This window comes from Uloborus diversus, chromosome 4, assembly GCF_026930045.1.
Source record: "Uloborus diversus isolate 005 chromosome 4, Udiv.v.3.1, whole genome shotgun sequence".
Taxonomy (NCBI): Eukaryota; Metazoa; Arthropoda; class Arachnida; order Araneae; family Uloboridae; genus Uloborus; species Uloborus diversus.
The window spans coordinates 52,563,353-52,579,808 of NC_072734.1; the positions used below are offsets into that span (position 1 = coordinate 52,563,353).

At 32.3% G+C, this 16,456-nt stretch overlaps 1 protein-coding gene across 1 annotated transcript in view; it reads left to right on the forward strand.

Moving 5' to 3' along the window:
- Window positions 1-871: 871 nt before the first annotated feature.
- LOC129219737 (uncharacterized) overlaps window positions 872-16,456 on the forward strand; it is a 45,528-nt gene continuing 29,943 nt past the window's right edge. Inside the window, exons 1-3 of the mRNA XM_054854027.1 lie at window positions 872-1,207; window positions 5,656-5,955; window positions 10,395-12,832. Coding sequence (XP_054710002.1) covers window positions 964-1,207; window positions 5,656-5,955; window positions 10,395-12,832 — 2,982 coding nt within the window. The 5' untranslated portion in view covers window positions 872-963. The remainder of the gene's footprint in view (window positions 1,208-5,655; window positions 5,956-10,394; window positions 12,833-16,456) is intronic.

Below are 16,456 nucleotides of genomic sequence, written 5' to 3' on the forward strand. Positions count from 1 at the left end.
TCTTCTAATTTTCGAGTCCAGTCTTAAGAGTTTAGGACCCAATGAACACTTCGAGATAATAGCTTCGAGTTATCGCGATCCGCATGAAAATTCTGAGGGAACTTGTAAATTTCTCTGTTTCAGTTAAGATTCTGATGGGGGAAAAAAAAAAAAAAACCTGGAAAATTTCAGAGCTTTGTATTGTTGTGAGGTGATGAAGGCTCCTTTACCACGGGATAACAAACACAGTTGCAGAATACTTATGAAAACAATTAATACGCATGCTTTTTTTCAACTTGAAAATTCATTGAACTTTCAATATTGTAATTGAAAACGTCATGGATCTAGTAAACTTGCATAAAAATAGGTTCTAATTGGTTTTCTGTGAATCTTCTCAAGTCTTTGCCAACCAGCTGAACAGCGCCTCTTTGAGCAACATCACTCGCTCGATCTGTGTTCAAGTGTATAACCGTACGTAAACGCCACGCCTTCAAGGAAGTGAACTGTCTCAGCAGTCGTAGATGTGATTATCTTAAAATTATAATAAAAAGTTATTAGGACTGAATTACTTAACAGTTTTCCACAAAAAAGGTTTATCTCAAAATTTTGCTATGTTTTCAAATGTTGGTTTAGGATTGAACAAGTTTTTTAAGATGTCACTTTCATTTCAAAAGAGCTAATCTCTCTTTTAGCTCGGGGCTTAAGCAGCATTGAACATCTAAATAGTCTTGTGGACCCGTACATTGTTGCTGCGCAGTACAGTAACGCGCAGCCGTAATGGGCGATCAATGTTAACGTTTCTGCTGGTCAGCTTCGAAGAAGCGTTTATATCCTGTTCTTAAACTTCGATGTTATTGGTTTGGTAGCCAGAGAAACTGTGCATTGGTAAAAACGCATGTATTTTGAATCCTGTTTTTGTAAACACATGAACGAAAGAAATATTTCATGATTCAGTTTTAAGATATTCGTACCGTTTCACTGGAAATGGAATTCAAAAATATACTCAGTAAGATTATGTGTCGAATATGTAAAGAGCAATTTAAAGAGCCTAAAGCGTTGTTTAAACATTTACAACAAAAACATGACACTGGACCTGCTGTTAAAAATCAGCGTACTTGTTCGATTTGTGGAGTTCAATGTGCGAAAAATGAAGCCTATAGAGAGCACATGCTTCATATACACGGATTAAGAACTGAACCTCAAAAATTGACTTTTAAGAACCTAAATGGTAAGCTCTTTAAATCAGAAATAATGTCATTGTATTTTTTTTAAAATGTTCTATCTTCTTCTTTTTTAAAAATTATTATTGTTATAAAAATGTCAATCGATTGCTCTCTACGATTCACTGATCGTGTGACATGTCTTGTTGAAAAGACGATCTCTGTTATTCTACTGATTTTTACTAATACAACAAATGAATTACTTCAAAACCTCATTGGAAAATTTCATGAAAAGTGGAACCAGTAGTCAAAAGTTCATAAACATGTTGCTTTATTATTGTTGTAAAGCTTTAGACGTTTATTTTCAATGTATTGTTTAGGTTGTAGGTTAGCGCCAAGTTGGCGATAAAACTCTCAATCTGGAAATATTCGCCAACCAGTTTCAAAATAATAGATGATTGACAGTCTTGTAAAGACTTATAAAAATAAACGAAAAAGCTAGGTTGCCTTCGAATGGCGGGGTGGGGGGTCGTTTCTAAGGTTTTTATTCCGTCTTTGGGAAGGCGCGTTCTTTCTGGGGGAGGGGCAGGGGTTGCTCCGTAGTATTTGAGGGGGTTGGTCGTTTTGGAAAAACAAACGAATTAAATTATTTAAAAAATTTTATTGTTAAACAGTTTCGTACCTTAGAGCAATGGCGGCGATTCGGGAGGGGTTGGGGGATTTTGTTTTATTTTCTAATTTATGAACAAAATTAGAAATTACTTATATTTAAAAAAAAAAGCAGAAATGTCAAAGTTTTCAGAACATAATAATTTGTTTTTCTGTTTATGGAACATTTTTTAGTACGAACAATAACTTTTAATTGATGTATTCATTATTTAGACATAAGGTAATCAATTGTTTTACTTTTATAAGCTATACTTTTTTTTAACAAATCAAGTGTTTCTGACACCTGAAAATACTTCGGGGTAAATAATGTAAGTCTAATTCATGTCTAAGTGTTTCTTCAAGGAAAGTTATTACATACAAAATTCATCAAAATCTTAATAAAAATGCAAGTTAAATTATTAGATTTAGTTCATTAGTTACCACTCATCTGCTCTCAAAACCAGCCCTAGCGAAATTGTGTACTTTTCTCTCTCTCTTTTTTTTTCATTTTTTTGCTGCTGCTAAAAGTCCTATGGGTTTTAGTTTTCTTTTTGCCCCCCCCCCCCCCCCACTTTTCAGTCCCAATCGCTGCCTCTGATTCAGTATTTTTCAAGTGAGCAAAATATTGTTTGTAGAAAAAAGAAGGGTGGCATTGAAAGCTAAATTCAACATGTTCCAGTTATTTTCAAGCAGCCAATTAAAATAGTCAGCTGCATAAGTGGATTTAGGCTGTGAATTCTGGGGGTTTGAAAAATGCCGGGGATTTGCAAGGGGGGGGGGGGAGGGGTCCCTAAAACAAATCAGCGATGTAACTGAAAAATAATTTTAGAGGGGAAGCACTTGAAAATTTTTTTCCTCATCTAATGTGGGGGGAGATCAAGGGTTCAAACCCAGTAAAATTTATAGCTAGTTTTAAAAACGCATTGTTAGTCTTTGGTGATGGGGAGGGGGGAGAAAGGTGCAAGGGACTCAGCAGAAATTTTTATAAATTTCAAGTATAAAAAGCAGGGTTGTATGGGTCATGGAAATCCTGGAAAGTCATGGGAAAAATATTAACAAATTTCAGACTTGGAAAAGTCATGGAAAATTAATATTTTTATTAAAATTCTTGGAAATTTAATTTAAAGTCATGGAAAAATGTCTTGGATAGTAAGAAAGTAACAATAGCCAAAAAAGCGCTAGAAATATTGAGTGATTTAGTAATATTGCATATAAATTGAACGATTTCAAAAAAAAATCCGAGTTTTGGAATCCAATTTCATCCGCTTCTGTAGCAGCTGCTCGCCTTTTTTTGTAATGTGATTGTATTACTTGGGCGTCACTAATTTTGAATTAACCATTATTTTCAGCACTTATATTTTGTATTCTGTATAGTAGTGAACTTGCATATTCTTGTTTTTGTCACTCCCCTTCAAAAAGTGTAATTCAATTGCATCCAAGTTTGTTTCAACTACTTGGTAAAAAATTCAATTTATTAAATTTACCAGAGTTTATCTTAATATGTTGAAGGCTTTAGAAAATGAAGACTTTAGTCAGGCAATAGGACATAGAAATAGGGGAATTCTAATACTCTAGTACAGTGGTGCCCAACATACAGCTCGCAAAACTGATCCTTGTGGCCAGCTGAAATATCTGGTTTAGAAAAATGAATTTGCTGAAAAACGTGGCTTTACTTTAATGAACGCATATACTGTCAAGTTACATGGGTGATTAGATGTACTAATGACACCAAAGGATAATGTTTTCATGAAGTAAATTATTAGAAACTTAGTTATGATTCATTTAATTTTGCCCTATTTATTACTATTCGGCCCTATTTATTGAATATTTATTAGATATTTAAACATCAGTTGTATTGCATTCACTATATTTTTTATTTTGCTTGAATTTATATGATAAAGGCAAATACGAATAATTTATTAGTATCTGCAGTCTGCACTGATATTTTTTCAGTCACTAGTAAGTGCTTCTATGAGGCAGTGGCACTCACGTAACAGTTTTTCTACTGCCCATTTCCAGAAAAGTCAAGTTTTACTTTAAATAATACTATTCTCTTTGTGTAACAAGGTCATGAAAAATTTGATGCAGTCCTGAAAAAGTCTTTGGAAAAGAAATGGAATTATTTTATCTAAATTGAGTACGAACCCTAAAAAAGATATTGTTGGGTATAGGCCATATCTTTTGGTATTAGAGTGACGGATAGAGCTCAGGGAGTGTCCCACATCAATATTTTGAAAAATAGAACAAAATGGATTCTTGTTTCCTCTTTAATTTTCCGGAATTGAAATTCCAAAAGGGCACTTGTAGACAAGTTTTTTGGATGTGAAGGAAAGGAGGGTTCTGGAGCTTTCCCCTAGAAACGTTTTTGAAATTAACATCCAGAAATGCTTTCTATGATGCTAGGGGGAGAGGTTCATAGGTTATCCCACTTAAAGTTTTCGTAAGTGTAGTTTTTAAAATCCAATTTTTGACAATATTAGAGGATGGCATTTCAGGAGCAATTCTCCAAATATGTTTTGAAATTGAAATCTTAAAATCATGACTGTTAGACCATATTTAGTAAAGTTAAGGGCTCAGCATTTTTTCAAAGTTGAAGCTTCAAGAAAAAAACCCGCAATTTTAATTAGATTTTCTATGTTAAGTATTTGGAGCTCTCTCTCCTGGAAATTCTGCGAAGTTGAAGCCCTGGAAACGAATTTTGAGATGCTCTGTAATGATTTGGCAGAGGGAAGTGTTTTTGGTGGCATAACATTTTGAAGACTTTATTACTTTTAGATGAACTAGAAAAACAAAAAAATAAAGAAAATGGATAAGTGAATGAACAATTAGCTGATCAATAGGCGGGTAATTTTGAAATAACTTAATTTAAAAGATTTTTATGAAAGAAATTAAGGTTTTCCAGCAACATTATTCTTTTTCTTGGGGGGTGGGGCACTGGCCCTGTACCCCTCCCCCCCTCTGGTTGCGCCACTTGATCAAACAGGGACTGAGAGCCCTATTATGGAAAATTTTGAAAATGTACCTTATGAATGCTGGTTTTGAGTTTATTTCAAGAAGATTTTTTAGTACTGTTTACTGAAATGATCTGGAAGCATTGAAACAGTTCAATTGTTTTTGATGAAGTACATTAAAAAGGTTGTATTTTTTAAAAAACATTTCATTAACCACAAATGTTTCAAAGTAGTAAAAGAAATCGTAATAATATACCAATAAATATCAGATTACAGAGTACAATTATTCTACCATACAGCACTAAACAATAAATAATTTAAGAAATGTGTTTTTTTTTTTATGTGTGTTAATGTTATCTTTTTTTTTTTTTCAAATAGATAAAAATACTCTTACGCAGCAAAAGTCAACTTCTCTCGCACTAGTGACCTGTGGTGACACCAAACTTCATACTTTTGTTTTATTTTTTTTTAGGGTGGGGGGGTTAGGGGAATATGCTTTCAAGCACATTAAGTTGCGTTGTAGCTGTAAAAAAAATGTTATTTTCCAAACAATGTATCCTCAGAAATTTTTTTTGTTTTTTAATTTTTTTTCTTCAAAACCCATTGAAAATGTTAGGGGTGTGTCGCATCCGCTGGCGCCCCCGTAAATCCGCCATGGTCATCTACGAAATACAAAAATACTTGGAAATCTTTCAGGTGGAGTACAATATACTGATAGTGTTGTGTTAGTTCACAAAACCATGCAATTTCAGTATTTTTCATCCTGTTTGGGTAACGTTTCTCAGTACCATCAGTAAATAAAGGGTTAAAAAGATTTCAACATAGTTACCCTTAACTTTTAGTGTTTTGTTTGTTGTATAATTTTCATTGTTTTATTTATATTTCTCGTTATTTTTTACTTTCATGTATCTTTCTAGATTTTCTTCTTTGGAAAGTTGAGTTGGAAAAGAAATTCAATTGTCAGTATGTTTTGCAGAGTGCTCCTAAACTTCTTCCCACAAATGAGCGTAAATATTTTTATCAATGTGATCGTGCTGGACAAGATCGCCCTAAGTCGAGAGAAAAGAGAATAACTACAATTACCAAAAAATCATGTCCGTCAGTTATTTTAGTTCTTGAAGGAACTGGTATTCTCAAAGTAGAGTACTGGGATAATCATGTTGGTCACTCCAGGAACTTAGACTCAGGTCATGGAGATGAACTCACCTCTGCTATCAGTAAGTATTGTTTTCTTGTTTGTTCAAAAGTAAAAGTTTTTTTTTTTTTTTGCAATTTATTTTTAACTTTTCAATCTTGTTTTCAAATTTAAAACATTTCAAGGTGTTAAAAAAATTCTGAAGTTGAAATTTAAAGCAACAGAAAGATTCTTGCTAGGTACATTCATGTGTTACAGAAAAAAAAAAACGTACTTCCTTTGTCCGAAAATTAAAATCATTACAACTATGTTAAAGTTGCAGAAACAGCAGCAAGTTTTGTAGATAAGAGCAGTAAGGGCTTGTTGAAACATGAGGCATGTTGGAATGCTATTAATATATATTTATTTTACTTTATGACTACAAATAACACATATAATATAGTCCTACAAATCCTATAGGTACAGTTACATTGAAAAAATTCTATTTTAGAAACAACTTTTATTGTTTTGGCAGTGCTGCGTAATTTTCATAGATCTGCAACTTTATATATTTTTAATGGTTTTCATGAGGCATGGGACAGTAAATTGAATTCCTCTCCTTAAGTAAGATTTTTTACTTCATAATTATTCGTTGTTTCTAATCTGTTCTTGAAAAAGTCATGAAATTGGTTAATAATGTTGCACTAGAAATCCTGTAATAAGTATAATTGCATAATATAATAAAGTGACCCCCCCCCCCCACTTTTGTCTGTATCTTTATTTGTACCAATCAGTTTCCCTCTAAGTTGTTTGAATGAAATTGAACTTATCATTTGTAAGCTTCTTTGCTGTTCATACAGTGTCACTGGAAAGAGTTGGTCGAAAAGCACACAAATGAGAGAGCTGACAATATTGAAAAACTCTGAAGAACTGCACAGAAGTGGTTGAAGAACTTGGTTTGGGGAAGGAGGAAAGTTAGGCCAGTGCCGATAATGTTTGAGACCAAAAAAATTTAGAACAGGGTGAAACCCATTGGAAAAGTAAGAAAATATAATAAAATTAATAGGAAAAATGATTTAAGGGCGATTTGAGTTCAGGAAAGGGGGAGGAGGAAAGGTTAAGGGGGGAAAACGGTTTATCATGATTTTGGGCAAAACTACGAGTCTTATCGAGAAAAGTAAATGACAAAGTTGTTGGTAATAAAAAGAACTACAATTTTTGTATTTGCACTTTTTTTACATAACCTCAAAAGTTATGCAAAAAATTCAAAAACCAACTTTTTGGTTTATGTCTCAAATACTCTGCAATTTTTTTGATTTAAAATATTTATTTTTTCTTCTATTTTTGACTTAATATTAAAAAAGCATTATAATTTTCAATCAAAAAATCTCATGTCAAAATATTAAAAAAAAAAAAAATCATTGCATGTTTTTTCTTTTGGAATCTCTACTTTCTGATGGTATAAAAAAATATATAGAATGATATGGGAAATTTTCGCAGAAAGTGAAAGAAAAAAGAACAAAAAAAAAAAAAAAGCTCAAATTAAAAAATCATCAATACCTGAAATTTTAACCTATTTATTAAAATTTACGCTTTAATTACTCAAAAAATATAAGTTTTCTTGTTAAATTGCTAAATTAAAAAATTGAAAATCTGTGGAACATAGAGATTGCAAAAAACATGCGAAAATAGTTGAAAAAGTCAATATACAAGCGGTATGATAATACGTTTTTACTGCAACTGAAACAAGCATATTTCTCAAACGAGCTATAATGTTTTTATCGAAATCATTCCGTGTGTTTTGTTTTTGAATAGGCTGTAATTTAATATATTATCTCTTATATTGTTATTTTGAACAGCTTTACATATTCAATGTTGTGTCATTTTATAAAGAAAAGTATGAAAGAAATTTTTGATTAAAAAATGACCATTTTTCTGTATCATTAATTTTTTTAAAAGTTACGTTAAGTTTAGCATAAAATAAAATTCCAGGGGAGAACCCCCAACCCCCCTCCCAAAAAACCCCCTCCCCCCAAAAAAAACTTATTTCTGGTTGCACCACTGTACTAAGTATATCTCAAAGACATTCTGCTGCTACAACGATTTCAAAAAATTATCTTTTTTTTTTTTAAATAAAATGCTATTTGTTGATTTTAATAAATATTAATTGCATATTTCAGGGGTGATTGTGAGTTCATCAAAAAATACCTGAAAGTTTCAAAGCTAGAACGGGGGGGGGGGGGGGGTGATCTTTGGCTCCTATTACTTAAGTGCACCTTTGCCATAGTTTTAAATAGTTCTGAGTCAAAATATTGCGTGCACATTTAATTAAATTTTTAATGGATTACAAAGTTACTTTTGAGCTGGTGTTAATACAAATTATCTTGACATTTGTCCATCTTAAGGCTCTTGCAGGTATATTTGATGAGTATTATATAATTTAAAATAAATTGCGGAGGTAAGGAGATAAAAGCATAACGAAAAAAGGACATAATTCCGGTATTTTCAGACATGAAAATACCGGAAATTCGGTAAAATACCGACCACAATCACCCCTGATATTTAAATCAATATTTGGTTATTTATTTTTAATAACTAACTGATTAGTTATTCAATTTAAAATAAATTATGAAACATTTTTATAATTTATGTTTCTGAATATTAATTAAATATTTAATTAATTAAATATTTGATTAATAATGATATGTGAGGTTTTTTTTTTGAATTGTAGAGGCGCTGGTCTTCTCTGAATGCCTGAACTGAATTTTATTCCCAGTCTGACCCTGGCCCAAGTAAAAAAATTATCCTCACATTTAGAACAGCGAATATCACTGATCAACTAATGCTCTGACATCACCATGACGAGAAGTGTAGACAATAAACACAAAATTTTTAGAATTGAACATCAGCTTTAATTCATCGAACTTGTCAAAGTCATTATAATGATGAGATTGCAATAGCTACGTTTCGTACTTCAAGACAGAGAAAATCAAGGGAAGGAAAATAAATAAAGACGTTCTCACATTTAATTTCCAATCTCATGTTTTTTTTTTTGCAATGACTTTTTTAAAAAATATTTCAAAAGAAAAAATACAATTGGTTCAAAATAACAATACAAGAGATAACACAAAACAAATTACAGCATATTCAAAAACAAAACACACAAAATGATTTTGATAAAAAAATTATAGTTCGTTTGAGAAAAGTGCCTGATTTAGTTGCAGTAAAAGTGCATTATCATACTGCTTGTATGTTGACTTTTGTTAACTATTTTCACGTATATTTTGCAATCTTTATGTTCCATGGATTTTCGATTTTTTAATTTAGCAATTTAACATGGAAACACATTTTTGAGCAATTAAAGCGTAAATTTTAATAGATAGTTTAAAATTTTACGTAATGATAAATTTTTTTTCAAATTCAAACTAATTTGTATTGCTTAAAATACACCACCAGCTCAGTTATTCCATCCGAGGACTGCAGTTTCATGCTTTTTAGCACTCATCAGCCCGGAATAGGAATCACATGAGCTGGAGGCGAAAAATCTCTTAAGGGAGCCAAGAGAGCCAAACAAACTGGTAGCTAATGCAGAATTAGCAAACCAGATGAGCGAGCGCAGCAATGGTGAGGTTCAACTCAAAGATTGATGGCAAAGCAAGGTATTTTGTACTAAGTTGCCGTCCTAAAGCCAGGGCTAAGGCAGAAGTACTTAAAATATATGATGGGGTTCTAGAGCTGTTCCCTGGATTCTTTTTTTCAAAATTGAAGTCCTAAAACCGGCCTGAAGAAAATAAGATGTTCGTATAATCTGCGGATAATGTGATGCAAAAAAGTGAAGTTTTGATTTAACATACAATTTTAGCAACTAAATTAAAACGTGAAGAAGTAATAACTTTTAAGGTATATTCAAAACTAGTATAGAAAAACACAAAAAAATAGTGGTTTCTTCTCTAAATTGTCATTATAGTCCAGTCAAATCTTGTGCAAATGAATGCTTTTTTACTGTATATTGTTTATTTTACGTAGCCTGAATAGCGTAAGAACATTCAAGTATCTAAAATAAACAACATACAGGTATGTTAACGATCTCTGTAAATATTGAGGTTCAATGCATTGGTGTTGAGGAGAAAAAAAACAGGTAATTTGCGGCAGCATATAATATGCACCTCATTAATTTTACTTTTTTAACAGATAATCCGTGGATTATACACAGGAAAATACGGTAGAATCCCTTTTTTTTATAATTTTAAGCCCGTACGCACAAAAAAAAAAAAAAAAACGAAAATAAATAAAAAAAATGTTAAATTATTGTCTAGAAAAGTGAGGGGGCCCGGCCCCCCTCTGGCCCCTCCTGCGAGCCGCCACTGAAGCTTCATGTTGTCTTATATTGTTAGTTAGGATTTTATATGCAGTTATACTTCATTAAAATGAGCTCTTAGACATCAATAAAAGAGTTCACAATAGCTGTGTGTGTTCAGTACCAATGTATTCAATAATTGTAAGTTAAAAAAAATAATTGTCCATCTGAATTTTTTATTTTAGGTACACTTGAAATGATGCAAAACATGGATTCCCAAGATTTTGACGACAGTTTAGTTGAAAATTTTGAATATAATACAGATTTTGATTCTAGTTCATCATTGTCAAAATCTCTAAAGCGATCACCCAGGAAGAAAGGTAAAACTACAACTTCTAATTTGACTTCATCACAAAATGTTATCAGAACTTTTTATTCTCCAAGTAACTCTGGTGTTGCACAGAAAAAGCCAGCCAGTTCTGTTCTTTTTAGCTTAGCCTCAGTTGCTTGTGGAAAAATAAATAAAAATATTATTTCTGAAAAAAAAATTATTAGTCCTCCAAATATGGAAACTGTTTCCTCTAAAAAGATTAGCTCTATATCAGGAAATAATAAGCCTTCGACAATGAACTCATCAAAAAATGATACTAGCATTGCATCTACTTCAAAAGTTAGTGCTCCATCAGCATCTTCATCAACAACTTGTGTGACAACTTCAGAATCTTCTGTCTCAGCAGTACCTTCTTCAGCAGTTTCTACCACATCAAGGGAGAAAACTGCTACATCCTCATCAGTTAATGAAGTTATACCAATTAATGAAGCTACTGTATTGTCCTCCCCAGTCAACAATGATTCATCTTCTGCCGTAAGTGATATTCGGGCATCTTCACCAATTGATGATATTGACACATCTTCACTAGTTGATGAAATTGATAAACCTTTACCAGATATTACAACTACATCAGATCAAGAATCAGCATCATCTAATAAAATGGCAACATCTTCATCTAAAACTGTCAGCTTAGCACAATTATCAGCCACTGTCTCTGTTTCCTCTTCTACAACCAGTTCAACCAAACAAGTATCTTCATCACAAAATTCTACTAATGCAACTTTGTCAAATAATTTTACTAAAGCAATGTCATCAAATGAGGTTACTAAAACAACTTCTTCAGTTACAAATGTTACAAAAGCAAGTGCACCATCTCACACAGCAGGAACAACTTCTTCATCCAGTATCACTACAAAATCCTCTGCACCTTTTAATGTGAAAACATCAAGTCCATCGATCACCAGTGTCGCCCCTTCACCTATTTCAAATTTAGTGCTGGGAACTAATATTAAAAATCCAACCACACCTTTAATACTCTCGAATCCTGCTTCTAACCAGTTTTATGTTTTAGGGCCTGCACTTGGAGCTCAAAGTAATTTTGGTACAAATTTATCAAATGTCATACTTTGCCCAGCTGGACAAAATATTATAGCTCCAAATACAATAGTTAATCCTACTGTACCAACAACATTAAAAAATAATATTGAAAATCGAAAACGAAAAGCTGAAACTGAAAGTCCTAGTCATAATAGCCCCAACGTGAAAAAGAAGCCTTCAACTCAAGAGGTAGTAAGAAGTCCTGCTTCTGGTTCCGTTAGCACTGCTGCAAGGATTCTTAATTCAATAGGTGGTAACCAATTGTTAACAAACTACATAGGGCCTCCCCAATCGTCAGTTGCATGTATGAGCAATAATGCCAACAACAAAATAGTTTTAAGTAATCTTCCTCCTATGTCATTTGTAAATATTAATAATCAGTTAATTCCTATTAGCACAGCTGGAACACCTCTATCCGTCGGTTCAGCTTCAGTCCCAATAGGTCAACCTGCAGTTGCATTTAACTTGCCTACTACAAAGAACACATCTGCTGTAAATGCAGTTAAGAATTCAGATTTGAATTCTATAGAATCTGAAAATGATGCTTCATTTAGTTTAGCGCCTAAGCCTCTTAATCCAATTTCAGTTGTAGCTAGCTCTCCAATCTCTAAACCAACAGTACAGGTATATGGTAGAACTGTGGTAAGAGAAGGTGAGTCAAATCCATCGAGACCTATATCGACCTCAAGTTCTATTTTAAAATCATCACCAGTTGTTGATCATGGTTATTCTAATACAAAGAAAAAGCTTGTAAGAACTAAATTAGAATCAATCTCCAATGCTTCTACCCCCCAAAAAGGAAAGGTAGGCAAACCTACCACAAGCTTAACTGTATCCCCTATTAAAACAAGTGACCAGTCTGTCATAGCACGAACAATTTCAAGTATTGTTCAAGAAAATGTCTCAACAACTTCGATTGCAGGCTTTAATAGTATTAACAGCACTTTGTCTAAAGTTATCTCTGTAGCTTCACAAATTGCAAAAACAGTTGCATCAAGTAAAAACTTGCCTCCATCTACTTCTAATGTCCCTAAAACTTCCGCCAAAGCTAAAAGCAAAACTTCAACAAGCAAGACTTTTCAGAAAAAGGGAACTGATGTTCCTTCTATAGTGATTCCATCCATACCAAGTGATTCTGAACATTCCAGGTCTTTTGTGTTCGAATCTGCTGGAGATGTGTATATGCTACAGCCAGTTGAAAATGATGAATCTAAAACTGGGGATCAGAAGCTGACTGAGATAGTTAAAGTGAAGGTGAGTTTATTATTTTCCTTACAATCTTTACTAATATTATAAAGAGAGAGGGTGGAGTTTTGTGTGTTTATATGTTCAAGGTAATCTCCGGAACCACTGCACCTATTTGAAAAATTCTTTCACTATACGAAAGGTGCTTTCTTACTGAGTAACATAGGCTATAATTCGAAAAAATTCGATAAATGGTTCTTTTTTTATTCAAATTTAGGTCCAAATTTCACGTAAATTGCCTATTATTGGCTATTAAAGAGGTGAAAAATTACTTGCACATATTAATATTATAGTAGGGGAGATAGCGACAGTTTTTAATACATTATTTATATAAAGCCAGATTTTTTAAAAATCTTAGATTAGTTTACTTAAAAGAAGAAAACGCGAGTCTACCAAAAAGATATCGTTGCAATAATTAATAAAAAATTTTGCAATATGTTGCAAAAACTTGTGAAATTGTCTTATATATATAAGGTTGAAACTCGGTAATATTATTGATTACGTATAAACATAACAAAAAATATATGTCTACCGCGTCCGAAGCGTTGCCGTGCCGTGTCTACCACCCACGCAAGGTGCGAAAAATTCAGTCAATTTTGACTTAAATATATAAGCCTTAATTCTTTTTTAAATAATTGTTTATAATGTATAAAATATAAAAACAAAAGTCTACCAGTTGTGTTATGTTGCAAAGGCATGATAGACGCCACGGAATGTCGACCGCGTACCTCTATGTACCGTTAATCGGGCTGCTAGCACTCGCTCAAAAAAGTTTGCTTATCGTCTCGAAATTTAAATAAATAAAGCTGATTTATTTTTTAATAAGTATTTTAAATCCTATTTTCGCTAAAATTTTTAGTCCACCGTGACTAAGAGGTTGCATAGTCTTTGGTAGACGTTGCTTAAAATGTAAGGTAGTTGGAAAAGTATGATTATTTTATCTTTTCATTCTTTATAAATGGAAATTTTTCAATTATTATTATTTTTTTATGATTACAATTTTCTATCATATTTAAATTGATATTCATACTTTTGTTATATTATTCATATATATATATATATATATATATATATATATATATATATATATATATATATATATATATATATATATATATATATATATTTTTTAAAATTCTTCAAAAATATTTTGAATCACCACCTTTTCAAATATATTTCGTAAATGGGGAAGTAAAGCTGTTTATTCATCTACTGCGAAGAAAGAAGAGTGGAAAGGGGGCGGACACGCCTATAATAACCTTGGGTCTGGGGCCTGGGCCTGAGTAAGACCCCTATAGTGGAGGAGCCAACGCATCCGCCATTTTGGAGCATACTTGATCCAGTGCTTCGCGGCAATAGCATTGCTGCTGATGTTTATATTTCTTTAGCATATGTTAAATTGGGTCAACAGATAATAGCCATCTGCAGAACTGAAAAATCTGCCTTACTGCATTTACTGGAAACTAACAGATTTTTTTAAAAATAATAAGCACTTTTCATAATGCACTCAAAAGGACAAAATAACTTTTCTGGGTCAGAAAGGACAATTTAAGAATTCCTGTAGTTTTCAAAAATTTCCAAGAAAATGACACCACAAACGAAGAAAAGGGCGGTTCTAGTCATGTAGAGAATGTTTTATCATTATCTAGCTTTTAATCATAAATTTGAGTGTTGAAACACGCATTTTTTTTTTCTTAATGGGAATTTTTGGTTTAAAATGACTTGAGCGCACTTTTCTTCGTTTGTGAAATATTTTTCTTCAAAGAATTAAAAACTACAGGAATACTTAAATTGTCCTTTCTGACCCAGAAAAATTATTTTGTCCTTTTGAGTGCATTATGAAAAGTGCTTAGTATTTTTTTAAAAAAATCTGTTATTTGAAAGTTTTTCATTTTCAAACAAAGTTTTACTTTAGAATTTGATTTTTTAGCGTTAAGTTGTACCTTAAGGTTAAACAAATCATTTAATGAAAGTCTGTAAGTGGTCTAGTTGCTGAGTATACGCAAAAGAATGGTTCACAACATATAAGTAACTTGGGATAAAGATCGTAATACGTCTTTTTACTTAGCCCCGTTATCGATTATTGGCATAGATGCATAGATGAGGATAAAAACCCTAAGAAAGCAACGACTGTGAATAAATTTCATTCTTGCTCCAGAGAGGACTTGATTCAAAATTTTCATTATGATTACTATTAACATTACATTTGCAAGGCAAAAAAATTTGTAACAATGGATTTTATATTTAAACATTTAATGGGGAAATTACATGAAATTTGCTATTTTCCATCCTAACCGAAATAATGATGTTATTTCAGAATTTTAAATTTTCAGCCTTAAGTTGTACCTTAAGATTAAGCAAATCATTTAGTAAAATCCAGAAGTCTCTTAGTGATCTATTTGCTGAAATATATAAGCAAAAGCACGCCTCAGATTACTCCATGACAATCAGACCAAGTGTAATAAAAGTGCTTAAAAAAACATCAATTCTGAATCACCAAAATTTCTCATCTATGATGGATTCTTTTTATTACATCTAATGAAAGAAATTCCATCATCTTATGCTATGATAATGAGAAAATTATTAAGTATGTTCAGCAGTATTCGTAGTAATTGTTTTCGACACGTACCCCGTCTCCTTCCATAAAAGATAAGGAACATATCGTCACCTCAGAGCAACAGTAACATATCTAATCCCAGAAATAACACTAAGATATCTTACTGTTGTTCTGAGGTGACGATATATTAAGCGGAACACACAGAGGTCAAAAAATTCAAATAGGAGACTCTGCAACATGTCCCTCTGACTTTTTGAATCAATTAAAAAATATTACTTTTAAAGAAGATTTGCTAGAATATTTACTAAAAAACTGGGAACAAGATATATAAAAAAGCGATTTATTTTGATGATAAATTTGTGTATATTTACTACAAACAGTGTTATAGATTTGAAACCATCAACAGAAAAGTTGTAAAAATAGTAGATCATATTCAATCGTGCCCCAGACCGCGAAGAATCCGACACAAAAATGATTTACCATCTTTATAAGTTTTGAAGAGCTGCAGCCTCCATATGACGTCCACCTACGATGTTCAGATACTGATGTATTAGTTATAATATTGGCTAACATGAAGTTTTTGAATTCTTAAATAAAGGTCTGGATGGAAGTTGGCGTTAGAAAATCATTAAGATGTATCAATGTCTCTGAACTTTACAAGAATTTAGGAGAAACCGTTTGTTCCGCCTTGGTTGCTTTACACGCAATGACTGGTTGCGATCAAAATCCGGCTTTTTTCCGAAAATTAAAAGTCTGACCATCCCTCTATTTACAAAATCGGAAGAATACACAGGAGTGTTAACAAATTTGAGTAAGCCATCGCACAATGTAAAATGCATGTCGCAAATTCGAATACAACTCGAAATTTCGGAAGAGTTGTGCGTCGAATGTACAGACAAAATAAAATGGAAAAAATTAATGATGCAAGAACCATTACGTTTTTAAAAGTTTATAAAAATTTTGAAAAAAGATAAAGTAATTCTCGAAAACGTGAAGAGTTTTGATCCGTCATCCTTAACTTTATGTTAGTCTAAACTTCATGAACATTTCCTCAGAACAGCTCGCATTTCGCAAAT